The 13,783-nt window shown below is 37.6% G+C and overlaps 1 protein-coding gene across 4 annotated transcripts in view; it reads right to left on the minus strand.

Moving 5' to 3' along the window:
• LOC126298567 (glycosaminoglycan xylosylkinase) overlaps positions 1 to 13,783 on the minus strand; it is a 110,250-nt gene that overhangs the window by 39,503 nt on the left and 56,964 nt on the right. For all 4 annotated transcript variants that reach the window (XM_049989932.1, XM_049989934.1, XM_049989931.1 and 1 more), the window contains 2 exons: positions 13,303 to 13,499; positions 2,732 to 2,903 (listed from right to left, as the gene is read on the minus strand). In XM_049989932.1, coding sequence (XP_049845889.1) covers positions 2,732 to 2,903; positions 13,303 to 13,499 — 369 coding nt within the window. The remainder of the gene's footprint in view (positions 1 to 2,731; positions 2,904 to 13,302; positions 13,500 to 13,783) is intronic.

Consider the following 13,783-nt stretch of genomic DNA (forward strand, 5'->3'; position numbering starts at 1 on the left):
CTTCACTGATAATTCAAGATGACTTCATCAAAGCCATGATTATTTTATCATCTATGCATCATGAGGTATTTGTTGACACTACCACCCAGAAACTGTAGATTTTTATAACCTCATAAAGGGAACTGTAGATTCTGTGGATGAGTAAGACGCCAACTACTGAAGTGGTTGACATACTAGGTGATGGTCAATGGAAATATTTTACCAGGTTCTGGACATTAGTACCGTCAGTTCATATGTAATATGTAACTCCTTCAAAAATAACTCACAGGCAAAAAGGCTTGAATACATGAAGAACCTTGCCACAACTGTCATCAAACCTCTGCCAGAAAGAATTTTGAATGACACAAAAATAAATTTTGAACTCCTGGTGTGTTTTTAAAGGGTCTTGCAGATATCAGAAGAGATGGCTGCTTACACATTAAACAAAAAGTTTGAAATGAGGAAAACCTCCTGCTTGCATGAACCTCAAAAGAAAAGGAAGAAGTCTTATGATTGTTTTCTGTGTAACAATCCAGTGTGTCTTGAATACACAAACAAATAAATAAATAAAAAATCTGTAAAAAATGTGCAGAATAGTTGTGAAGTGCAGATGGTTTTCCTCACTGCAAAAATATATATTCTTTAGGTTACAAAATAGTAGTTTTTTCTATGTGTTGTTTGCCACATGTACTGATAAGTGAATATTTTCTTTGTAGCAGATGATAGCTGTGAATATTATACATGGGTGTTTTTTTGTTCTTTACAAAACATCACTGATATCAAATATTTGCAATATTGTAAAAATGTAAAAAAAAACATAATACATCATCATATATCCAGTTTTTAATGATTTGCAATCAATCACTTAATATTTTTACTAACCCACATAGTACAAAGATTGAAATGAGTATGGTAATTTTCTCTTAATTTTTTGAGTTGAATTAAAGCAAGCTGTATAAAGCATTCATACACAGAGTTTTGTCAGCATATACTATTTTATCAGTTGCTGTTAGTCACTAAATACTATTCTGTACAATTAGGATGTCAGATTTGAGATTTTTATAAATTTAAGGGAAAAATAAAGCGAAGTGGTCTGAAGATCTCACCTCACAAACTATGTCCCAACCTCACAAGTTAAGGGTTAAGTGTAGATGGTTGCCATTTTTACTTTATTGTAAGAATTAACCTGTGGCTTTTGAAGTAGTCATGTAATGTGTGATTGGTTAAAACGGATGAATTGTAATACTGCACTATCATAAAATTCTTTGTTTTTAATGTTTTATCAACAAAAGAAACTCCTCCAAGGTTTGTATATGTTCATAACGAGTCTATTCTTTCATTTTCAAAGGTAAAAAGCTAATGCTTTACTTCACTTGAAAATTACCACTGTTAACGATGCCTCCACACTGAAACCACTGGAAAAAAAACCTCCATGAAAGCCCATAATATGCTACTGGATGATCAGCAGTTAAATAGCTGACAGCACAAGCATATGTGAATGAAGACTAATAACATCATGTACAAAGCACTAATTACGAGAAAGTTTCAAACAATACGAATGCAGTAATTGTTGAACACTGACCAAAAGTAAACACAAAAACTAATTCCTCGATGATGTTCAGACCCAACTGGCTTTGTGCACCAATTTGTTACTGTAGACAAGAGACTGATTCTCCAATACATCGCAGAAATTAAACAGCACTCAAAGCAATGGACGGGAATCCACTGAGTCTACACCAAAACTTACGCCCTATTTAATCTACCAGACATTTCCTATGATGCAAAAAGAATTCTTCTTATTTGTTTTCTTGCAAAGTATAAAAAGGTAACTGAATGACATTATGAAAGTCTGCTAGACAAACGGGATCGAAACATTTATGACAAGTGGTACAGATGGTGATAGGATACAAGCTACTTTCATCAGGACAACGATGCATCTGTCCACACAATGGCTTTGCCAACAAAGAGAGATATTTTAAGTACAAACTGTTGTAAGATCTACTCCACCATATCTGTCATCTCAGTTCCGAAAGTAAATGCCATTTGTACATGCAATACAACATTTGTCACTGTCAAGTTGAGAGTTATTTTCCATGCATTTTCATATCTACAGCAAAATGGTGCTTGCATCGAATAATAAAACTGCTTTCTTAAAAAGTTATAGTTCTTCATTGTTTCATATCCTATCATCCAATAGATACTAATTATCATTTACTTAAATATTAAGATTCCCTAAATCTCTTCCATATCATGCAATTCCCAGTATGAACTAGTTGTAAGGAATACTCCTGCGGAAAAAATAGAAATAATAATAATAAAAAATCAGCTGTTAAAGTTTAACAGTTGGTCACAATTTGGCTAACACCAAAGACAGGCACCTCCAAACAAAGCATTAGTATTTAAAACTTCCTCGCAGATTAAAACTGTGTGCGGGACAGAGACTCAAACTCGGGACCTTTGCCTTTCGCGGGCAAGCACTCTACCAACTTAGGAACCCAAGCATGACCCACGACCCATCCTCACAGCTTCAATTCTGCCAGTACCTCATCTCCTACCCACCAAACTTCACAGAAACTCTTCTGCGAACTTGCACTTGCCCGTGAAAGACAAAGGTCCCGAGTTCGAGTCTCAGTTCGGCACACAGTTTTAATCTGTCAGGAAGTTTCATATCGGTGCAGACTCTGCTTGCTGCAGAGTGTAAATCTCATATTTAGATTGAGAAAACACCATTAACAATATGAAGAAGTCTTACCTTGCAACAGCATCAAATTTGTATGTGCGCTGCCAAGGATGTCTGTACTTCTTCAGTTTATAAGACTCAGGCAACCAATATATTAATGCACCTTCCATGACATCTTTGTGTGCACATACAGGATCTTGAGGACTGCAGTAATAACACACTCCATATAAACACGTGTCATTACCTGAAAACAGTTACAAGTCTTAGATGGTGTCCACAACTGACAACTATGTTAAGTTGTTAACTAGATTTTTATTTTGATCCATACAATAAAAACATTTTCCATGTAAACATTCACTAGTTGTACCTACACATTTTTGCTATTGCAAAAGAAACTTAACAAGTTTTTCCAAAAAATGTCAGAAAAAAGCTTCCTAGTTACTTATTTTATGTCTGCTACTGTTATGATTGCATAACCCATAAACAAAGCCAATTTTGTTGTGAGCTGAATGTAGAAAGAATGAAAATAACAGTAACAAGAAAATCCAAGTCCTCAGCCAGGTCAGTATCCAAATAACAGCTAGGCAGGATTTTTAAGAACTCATGCAGCATACTATTGAAGACTGACTTGCATCAGCTACCCTAGTTCTGTGCAGCTATTGGCAGAACCTGAAGGATGAGAGTCCGGTATGACAAACTGTCAGTTAAGAGTTTACAGTGGCCAATGTCAAGATGCCCTACAAGGTATTTAAATGATAGTGCAGAGTGAAATAACTGTGAAAAGCTGAGATGACCTGGCAGGAAACATGTTCTGATCATCCTTCCTGACCATCAACAAAACCTTCTTCAGAACTGGGTTACACGATGACGCCAAGACTGTCTTGCATGCTATCAGAGGGAATTTATCCAGGGTTATTTGGAGATGTTGATTCAAGGCAAAACAAACAGTTTCCTGGTGGTCTAATCACATGTTCGGGCCAAGAAGCAGGCAGGACAGTGCATCTGCATTGGCATGTTGGACAGTGAGATGAAAGTGGATCTTGTAGTGGTACCCACTCAAAAACAACACCTTGTGCTGCAGATGGTGCACTGTTTTGTCTGTGAGCTTAGGACAATGCTTGAGTATTGAAATCCAGGGTTAGTGGTAGTCATAGGTGGAATTTGCTGCCATCCAAATACACACGACATTTCTTAACCTTATACAAATTATTGCTAAAACCACCTCCTCAGTTCTGGAATATTTGAGATGTGCAGAGTTGGACATTTTGGAGGCAAACGCAACTGGGGACCTCATACCATCCAACAACTTGTCAGACAAAACTCCCACAATGCTGTACTGGAATGTCAATGTCAACATCAGGCCCAGTGAATGTGGCATCAGACATGAATCCACCAAGACCGTCCTTAAGGTGGTGAAAAGCCAGATGACAGACGGCCGACCATACAAATTTGATGCCCTTCTTGTGCAGCTTATTGGAAGTGGTGTGTGTGTGTGTGTGTGTGTGTGTGTGTGTGTGTCTGTGTGTGTGTGTGTCTCTGTGTGTCTGTGTGTCTGTGTGTGTGAGATCTGTGCCACTTGGGGAAGAAACATGGCATAGTACGTGATTTTACCCAGAAATGAATGCAACTGTTTTAAGTTTATTAGATAGCGGCATTTTTATGATTGCACAGACATGGTAGCACAGGAGCACGATGCCTCTGTGACTAAGAATGTGCCTCAGGTATTTGAAGCTGGGGGCAAAGAAACAGCACTTTTCGAAATGAGGTTGTAAGCCATTTTTCTGGAGCTGTTCAAAAAGGTATTCAAGACTCTTTTGATGTTCCACATGCATAGAACCCGTAACAATGGTATTGTCCAAATAATTATCACAGTGCAGAATATCTTGAAGCCATTGTTCCAAATACTTTTTGAAAATGGCGGATGAACAAACAATGCTGAATGGTATGTTATTGTATCTGAATACACAAAATGGCATATTTAAGAATAGTAAGTCATGTGATCTACCGTCAAGTGGCAGTTGGAGATACGCATCCTTTACTCCAATCTTTGAACAATAGTGGCCTCCATCCAGTTTAGTTAACAACTCCTCTGGGCAAGGCAATGGACAGAGATCAGTGTTAGACTGGGAATTACTAGTGAAATTAAAATCGCTACAAAAGCTTAACAACCAATTTTTTAATGACAATTATCGGCATTGCTCATTGACTTGTGGAAACTACGGAAATAATGCTTTGATCCTGAAATTGCACAAGTTATGTCTGAACAACCTCATAGAACACACATGGAAGCTGGTGACCTCTGAAACATTTGGACATAGCAGAATGCTTCAGAGAAATGTGAGCCATATAATTACACGCAATGGTTCAAAATCTCTTTGTACGAATTGCACAGACTGTCAAGATCAGAAAAAGCCACTACCTCTGACTCGAAGTTGACTTGGTCCTCTACTTTGAAACCAAAAATGGTAAATAAAGGTGCTAAGGAGGTTAGTACACATTCAGTGTTTTTGTACTTCACCATCAGTGAAAATTCTCAGAGTAGAAGAATGACCCTGAGGCAGTAAGAGAGGGTCTGGCACAGCAGAGGTAAGGGTGTCCAAATGGAATTCCATAGACTGACCAAACAGCATCAAGTCTAAAATGATCTTTCATGGTGGCATGGGAGCCACTTGCTCCGCAGCCATGATAGTGTAAACCATTGTTGTCTCCTCATGTCACAGCTGAGGATGTGGCTGGCAGGTCGCCTGTTGACAGAGGTGGCCCAGCTTGCTGACCCGAAACAGTCCACTGCACGATGTGGGCATCTGCTTCTGGCATGCCCACCACTGCGGTTGTGACAGGATTAGAGTTTCTTTGACTTGCGTGTAGTTCATCGCAACACTGACGAGAGGTTCTGAACCAACCAGTTAACATTACAAAAAGAGTCACTCGACACTGACAAGGGAGGAGAACGATCAATGCAGTTAAGTCTCTCAAGGGAAATTGATGATCTGGATGCCCACTTATGAGCAGAAATAGAGGATGATGAGTCAAAATCATCAGCTGTCCACTGCTTGCAATGGCTACTAACTGCTTTAGAAACTTGAATGTCATTTGCAAAGGCATGTTGAGCTGCTGATGCAACCTCGAAAGATTTAGCAATTTTAAGCACTTCAGCAAGACTAGGATTGGACTAGGCCAAAGCTTTAGCCATGAACTCCCTTGCCAGGAGCAAGTGCACAATCACACCTCGAATCAATGGTTGCACACATGAAACTTTACAGCTCTGGCAGGTGAAATAGTGCTTGAGTGCGAGACCCTATTAGTTGGTGACCCATGCTGTGCAAGATTGTCGACATGTTGTTTATGACACTGAATAAACCATAGCCTTGCTGCAACAAGGTGTACCTGCTAACCATATTATTCAGTTAACAGAACACATAGGTCATTGAAAGACGAGTCACCAGGGACCAAGAGGGGTTGGAAATTCTGCACCACATTGTATAACAACTATTAGAAGAAAAGAGCAATGGATTTAGCTGCCTAACAGAAATGCCATAAGCAAAGTAGTACAGTTCAAAATGGTGGGGACAGACTTCCCAGATTTTTGAAGACTCATTAAGGCCACTAACAGTGGTGTGGGCATAGCTGTGGCCACAGACTGACATCATTGCTGCTGCTGCTGCTCCTGCTCCTCCTGAGTTATGATCTGCAAGAGCACCTCCTGTTGTTCTTTGTGCTGTTGCTGTTGTAGTTGGAGTTGTTGCTGCCAAAGTTTTGGAAACTTGGGATCCTTAACACTGTTACTGAGTGTGAAGCCATAAGCACACTAGGATAAGACCTTGTCACCACTTTTATGTCCGTTCCTGGTATTAACGCAAAAACTGTAAACAAAGCAAAGTTTGAGAGCTGAACACAAAAAGAACACCAATAATGATAACCAGAAAATTTAAGTCCTCAGCCAGGTCAGTATCCAAATGAAAGCTAGGCAAGATCTGTAAGAGCGGCATAATATTAAAGACCCACTTGCAGCCACTGGCCTAGCTTCATGCTGCTAGTGGCTGGGCCCACATAATCTATCACTCATGCCTCCGGTGATGCCTGTCAATCGCTAACTGTAACATCTCTGACCCATTATCGATCTGCTGGCACGGATTTTAAAACTTATACATAATAGGTTGCAGTTTCTTACTTCCTGTGAATCACTTTACACAAGGAGCTGAACTGAGGATGATGAGAGGAATGATGATGATGCTGATGATGTCATATGTAGCCCATATATTGGTGCCCATGAAAAAGTTCTTTTACTGAAATCGTACAGGCTTTTTCAGAAGTGATGGTCAATATTCAGTGATATGACAGGAATCATCATTCAAAACAGAAAAGTCAAGTAAACATGGGATCTAAAATGCATACCTTAAGAGCTATGGGCACTCGTTCATCTTCACTACATTGAAAAATAACTCTTCTAATGAACAAGTGCTCATAAATTTAAAGGTATGGATTTTAGATCACACGTTTACTGGGCATTTTTTCTTGTTTTGGTCCTTAGTACTACTACTCAAAATATGGACAGCAAAAAGCATGCAGTATATGTTTTGTTTCACAGTATTGAGGATCAAGAGTTGCTCATAGCTCTTAAGGCATGCATTCTAGAGCCCATGTCCACTTGACTTTTTTTGTTTCGAGTGATCATTCCTGTCATATCCCTGAATATCACCCATCACTTCTGAAACACACTGTATATTACTAAGCCACTATCTCAGAACTTCATACCAGTTGCAGGCTGCCTAAGGACTTCCAAGTGCAACAAAAAGTTTATTTTCACTATTTTGCTTAACCACTGAGTGAATTTGAAAATTTAAAATGCTGTGGTAATCTACTTATTAAGAAGTACAACATTATGTTAAAAGTTCAACACAATAAGACAAGTATTACAATTTGCACTTCCTTCACCCAGTATTTGAGAATGAGAGCATTTAGTGACTTTGAACAAACCCTACACACAATTTCAAACCATTATGGAACTTTTTCCCACCAACATCCCCCACAAAATGATGAAAGGAAAAAAAAAATTACTGCTTACTACATTTTTGCTGTTTGTGCAGTAAAACTTCAGCATCTGATATGACATTTTAATTTATCACTTTTTTTACTATGAACTCTATTCACAACACAGTTTGCAGACAGTATCAACATATACCACTGAATATACCTACAAACTTATATCATTGTACAACACACATTTCAGGAGACATGATGCCATATACATCAACATGTGTAAAAAACTCGCTTTTGCTTGAAATGGAGCACAAATTACACTAACTATATTGGTCCAGTGTTACATAATGAGAGTACCGAATAACTTCCAAAAAACTTTAAGCACAATTGCAAACATTTTCTAACCTTGTTCTCACTCACACGCTTAACACCATGTATTAACACTTTAACTCATTTCCAGAACAATCAGATGTCTGAAGCTGTTTTATACATGAGAGTTTGATTCTTTAAAGAGTGTATGAACTAAATGACAATAAATTTTTGTCACACTAACGTTCAATTTTGCATGAAAATATATCATGCATTGTGCAATTCCTCCTTGTTTGTCAAAGACACTGAACATAGGACCTATACAGCACTCCAGCTGTATGTGCATTCAAGTGAGAACAACACTTCAAATAGAAATCTTACACATACATGGAAGGTTTTAATGAAAACTTACATTTACAAAAAATAAATCTGATAAAAACAGAAACCTCATTAAATAAAATTCTAATAGCAGATTACAAGAAAATGTAATTTACTTTTAAATAATAAAAATTCTACACTTTGTCAGGCTGTTTGTCAGAAATACAAATAATCTTTCGTACCTATAAGAATGCACCATTCACAGCAACAACCTCCCTGAGACATGTACTCAACATCAGGGAAGTGTGAAATGACCACTCTTGTTCTCTACATACATAAACAATTTGAAAAATAAAGTGAACAGCAACCTGCAACTACTTGCTAATTATGCTGTAGAGTATGAGGAAAAGTGTCATCTTTGAATGATTTTAGGATGCAGGACAATTTTGACTGAATTTCTTTTTGATGTGATGAACGGCTGCTTGCTCTACATGTGAAAAAATGTAAGTTAATGCAGATGGGTAGGAAAAACAACACTCAGAAGTAACACTGCAAAGTGACATGAAATGAGCAAGTAAGGTTGGTTGTAAGGATGGCAAACGGTCACCTTTGGTTTATACGCAGAATTCTAGAAAAGTGTACCTCATCTATAAAAGAGGCCATATATCAAACACTTGTGCAACCTGTTCTTGATTACTGCTCAATGAGTTAGCTAGCTAGCTAGTTAATGTTCTATAGATCATCTGAACAGTTTGTGACAGGAAGGGCATCCGACCACACCTTAGAATTAACATGCCATGTCCAATTAGCCAGCAGACCCTGCAAGTTGGTATTGCTGCTTGGAAAGAGAGAGAGAGAGAGAGAGAGAGAGAGAGAGAGAGAGAGAGAGAGAGAGAGAGAGAGAGAGAGAGAGACCATCTGAACAGTTCTTTTATGTAAACAATGTGAATGAGCCAGCTTACAGGATATGTATACCTAATTAGTGTTAACATTAATGATCACATCATTTTTAGTTCTACCCATGCAGCTAACCTTATAAACAAGGTTTCTTTCAGGCTACCAGTTTTTAAATAAAAATTTGTTGATGGAAAAGTACGATTCATCCAGGAGAATGATTTTAGGTTAGATTTAAATCTTACTTTGCTATCTAACTGGGCATATGATCAAAAATTTTTGTTGTTCCACACTTAACTGCTTTTTGAGCCACCAAAAGTTTTACTAATGGGTAATAATGGTAATTTTTTCTCTACTGTTAGAGGTATGGACAGCACAGTTCTTCTCAAACTGTGACAGATTACTTATAATGAATTTCACCAGTGGATATATGTGTTGTGAAAGTGCAATTAAAATGCCTAACTCCTTGCAGAGCTATCTACATGACAACTGTGTGTGAACAACACGTACTATTCTTACTGGTCACTTCTGTGCAGTCAGTACTTTCTTTCTAAGTTGCGGCTTATCTCAGAAGCTTAGTCCACAAGACACTGTTGTGCGGAAATATCCGAACTATGTCAGGAAGTTGATTCATTTATTTTCAAGACTAGCAAGTATATGAAGAGCAAAAGTAGCTGAACATAACTGTTGGAGAAGATCAGTAACATACTTCTTCCACTTCAAGTTTTCGTATATACATACGCTCAAAAATTTGGAGCATCCTGCCCATTTACTGATTCCTGTTCCGTGTGCTACATCAATTGAAGCGTGCGCACGAATAAAGCTGTATGACACATTTTGACATTTTGTAGACTCCCCATGGAATAATGCTGTATATGGCAGTCTGAATCACCTGCTGTATTAGTTCATCTGTTCACTGTTCAAGGGAAGCACTAAACAGCGAGGAGACTTATGCAATTTTATGCCTCTGCGCGAACAATGCAGTCTGTTTGTTACAAGAATGGTGGAGTGTAACAAGTTGATGCTTAGTGCAAGCGGTTTGAAATGTGCAAACAATGTGGGGAAAAGGGACATTGACATTGGTAATTGGCAGGATATTGAGAGGAAAAGGCTTTATGATGCTGGATTGCAACATAAACCAAGAAAAGAAAGGAAGTTCCTGCGAAACAGCCTCCAACGCAGGTGAATGGAATAACACTGTCCATGTCTCTAAAAACACATGTTATGTGCACCTTCTGCAACATTACAGTAAAAATGTGTAACATGAATAAAATTAATTATAGTTCTGTTGATATCATCAATGAAAAAATTTAATACATGATCTGAGTACTGCTATATTATTAAAAGAGAATGTGACATACGATAAACCAATTGAATATTAGGCAGTATGTTTGATCCTTTGCATAATTCAGGATTGTATATGCAATGCAGGAGTGCGCTAAAAGAAAGATGCAAGGACATAATCCTGGAAATTAAGTTAAAACTGTACGAAGAATATCATGCCTTGACATATGACAAGCAGCCAGACAAAAAAAAGATAAGACAGATGATACTTCATGGAAACAAGCTACTCTCAAAAGAAGTGTGTCAAAAAACATTGCCTGACAGATTCTGCATCATCTAGCAATGAATACAGCATCTTCAACATAGACAGAAAGGTGGAATAAACACTCCTAAAGATGACTTAGGAAAACATTGCAACAGGCCATATGCCTTATCAAATGATGGCAGGGCTCTGATTCGGGAACACAAGAGTTTCCCAAAACAGATGAGCCATTATAGCAAGAATAAATCCTCAAAAGAATGTCTGCACCCTAATCTCAATGTCTGCAGAACGTATCGATTGTTTACCAAAAAGTTTCCTGATAAATCAATAAGCATGTCATACTATCAGAGGGTTTTTCAGATTTTAATTTGCATTTCAGAACACTTAGGTCAGATACTTGCACAGACTGAGATTTGTTGTTTAAGAAAATGATCGCAGCTTCAGATGAAATAGAAAAGCACAACATTGAACTTTAGAGTCTCTAGCATCATGAGAAAGCAGACTAAGCACACAAAGAGCTACAAAAAGGTACAGAAATGGCTTAAAGGAACAACAATATACACGTGTTGACCTACAATAGGTTTTGCTCTATCCTACATTGGGGCACTTCATGATATTCTACCAGAGACAGTTGTCGTCATATACTTTCATGGTTCATGACACTGGTACCGCAAACATGACAGTAAATTTGAGAGATGAATCCACCAAAAGGAGAGGTTCAGCTGAAATAGTTTCCCATCTGCTTAAATTTGTGATGAACAATTACAATACGCTTGAAGAAGGTATGGAATGCAAACTGATTGTATGGTCTGACTGCTCTGTTGGGCGGAACAATAACTGGAGTGTTTGAACGCTTTATTTCTATGTGGTTAGCTGCAAGTACTTCATGGAAATGCATCAAAAGTTTTTATGTTCGGGTCATAGTTTCCTACCTTGTGACAGGAACTTCGCAATGATAGAGAAAAGAAAGAAGGTGTCAAAAGTTACAGTTTGTTCAGAAATTACTGATGTATTCTGGTTGAAGCTGTGTAATGGACTGAAACATCACACACACACACACACACACACACACACACACACACACACACACACACACACAATATAGAGAGAGAGAAAGAGAGAGAGAGAGAGAGAGAGAGAGAGAGAGAGAGAGAGAGAGACTACTGGACATGATGAAATATATGGAGCCAAAATACAGTCATTTTTACAAAAACCTGCAGTGGGATAAGTTGTTTTAATGTACCAATTTATGTCTCAACTTGATAACAAACTCATGTTCTATTACTTTTTTTAAGATAAAAGTAGCATCTGCAGTAAGTGTGACATACTTCATAAACTTTACAAAATCCCCATTTCTAAATTATGTTCAATGACATATAATTATTTGATTTTTATAAATTTGTTTATATCAGGAGTCATGTTTTCTTGGTAACTGATCCCTACAGTATGCAGGAAAATATGCACCAAAATTATTTTGATTAACTACAGGTTCTGGAACAATCTTGAATTCCAAGCTGTAATATATCACTGCACTGGGCTACATGCCAAAAGTTGTTAAGTCTTCATTTAGCTTTCATATAGGACAATCTTTGTATTGCTCTCAGGTAGAGCAGTGTTTGTTTTAGAGCATCACAGTATGTTTGGTCTCTGGGCACTGTGAATCAAGTGTGCACCATGTACATTATTTTTATGTAAACTCTTAATTTGTAATTGAAAATGTATCTGAAACATCTTACAATTTTGTCATATTGTGAACAGCATTTGTTATAAAAACTACGGAAGACACTCTTTATAGGATAATGAAGTTTTTAAAAATCAGAGACAAAAATGGAACTTCCTGGCAGATTAAAACTGTGTGCCGGGCCAAGACTCGAACTTGGGACCTTTGCCTTTCTCGGGCAAGTGCTGTACCATCTGAGCTACCCAAGCAGATCATCTTGCTGAAGAAATGCAAATACATCAATAACAGTTTAAATAACAAAAACTTTTAATTGGACTTAAGGAACGGCAGTGTTAGATGTGGGGAGTTGTGAAACTGATATTACTCTTTGGTTTTCTAAGAACTACACAAGAATGCACCATGGAACACAGTGCACACAGAGGTAACATCATGACATGAATAAACAAGTCAGGGACAAAAAAGTTAAACTTCATGAACATTATAGCTGTTTACGCTGATGTGTGAACAATTAAAAGAACTATTTGAATGAAACAAAAGGAACAACACACACAATACTTATTCTATGCATTAGCAATACCAATAATAATAATGAGCAACAGACATTGCACGTTGTTATATATGTCTCACTGACTTGTTTAACATGGGATTCTTTGATACTATTACCTAGAATAATACTGTAAACTAATGAACTCTCTGTAGCAATACACAGTAATATACCAAAAACATCTAAAACACCTGGGAGAACAAAGCTGCAATGATATGCAAGATACTATAGAATTGTTAAAACTATACAACAGAATTCTAAGAAAGTGAGACAATAAACACAGTTCTATGAATTAAGAAGGCCACAGAATAATCTCCATTAGAGAGAGATATGTAAGAGAAATTAGTAAAAATGACTGCACAGTATTTTACCTTCTTGGTAGAAAGTGTCTAGAAGGCTACCAGCTGCTACTGGCATCACTTCACTCCTTAAATTAATTTTGCGTCCAACCGTCAATGGGCTGCGCCTCAGCCCAAGTAGCAAGGACAGATGAAATGCAGCCACCTCAGCGTTATGCCTGTCCTTGCCCGCATAAACAGGACCTTCTATTATCTGTGACCGTGAATACCTAAAATGTATGTTAATTACATTTGCATATTTCTGGATTCAATTATTTTTGAAGTCTTTTGTGAAGGATACAGTACATATTATCTAAGGATTTTCTCTCGTGCTCTACACTGATGAAAATGCCCCCACACCATTTCAGGTTTATTTATTTATTTATTTATTTTTTGATTAGGGAGGGTGGGAATACAAACCCATATGAGAGTAATATTAAGTGCTGTAATTTCAGCCATAAGGTACACAATTCTTGACTCTAATGACTCAAAGTAAATGCTGCATGCTATTATC

The sequence above is a fragment of the Schistocerca gregaria genome, chromosome X, assembly GCF_023897955.1.
Source record: "Schistocerca gregaria isolate iqSchGreg1 chromosome X, iqSchGreg1.2, whole genome shotgun sequence".
Classification (NCBI taxonomy): Eukaryota; Metazoa; Arthropoda; class Insecta; order Orthoptera; family Acrididae; genus Schistocerca; species Schistocerca gregaria.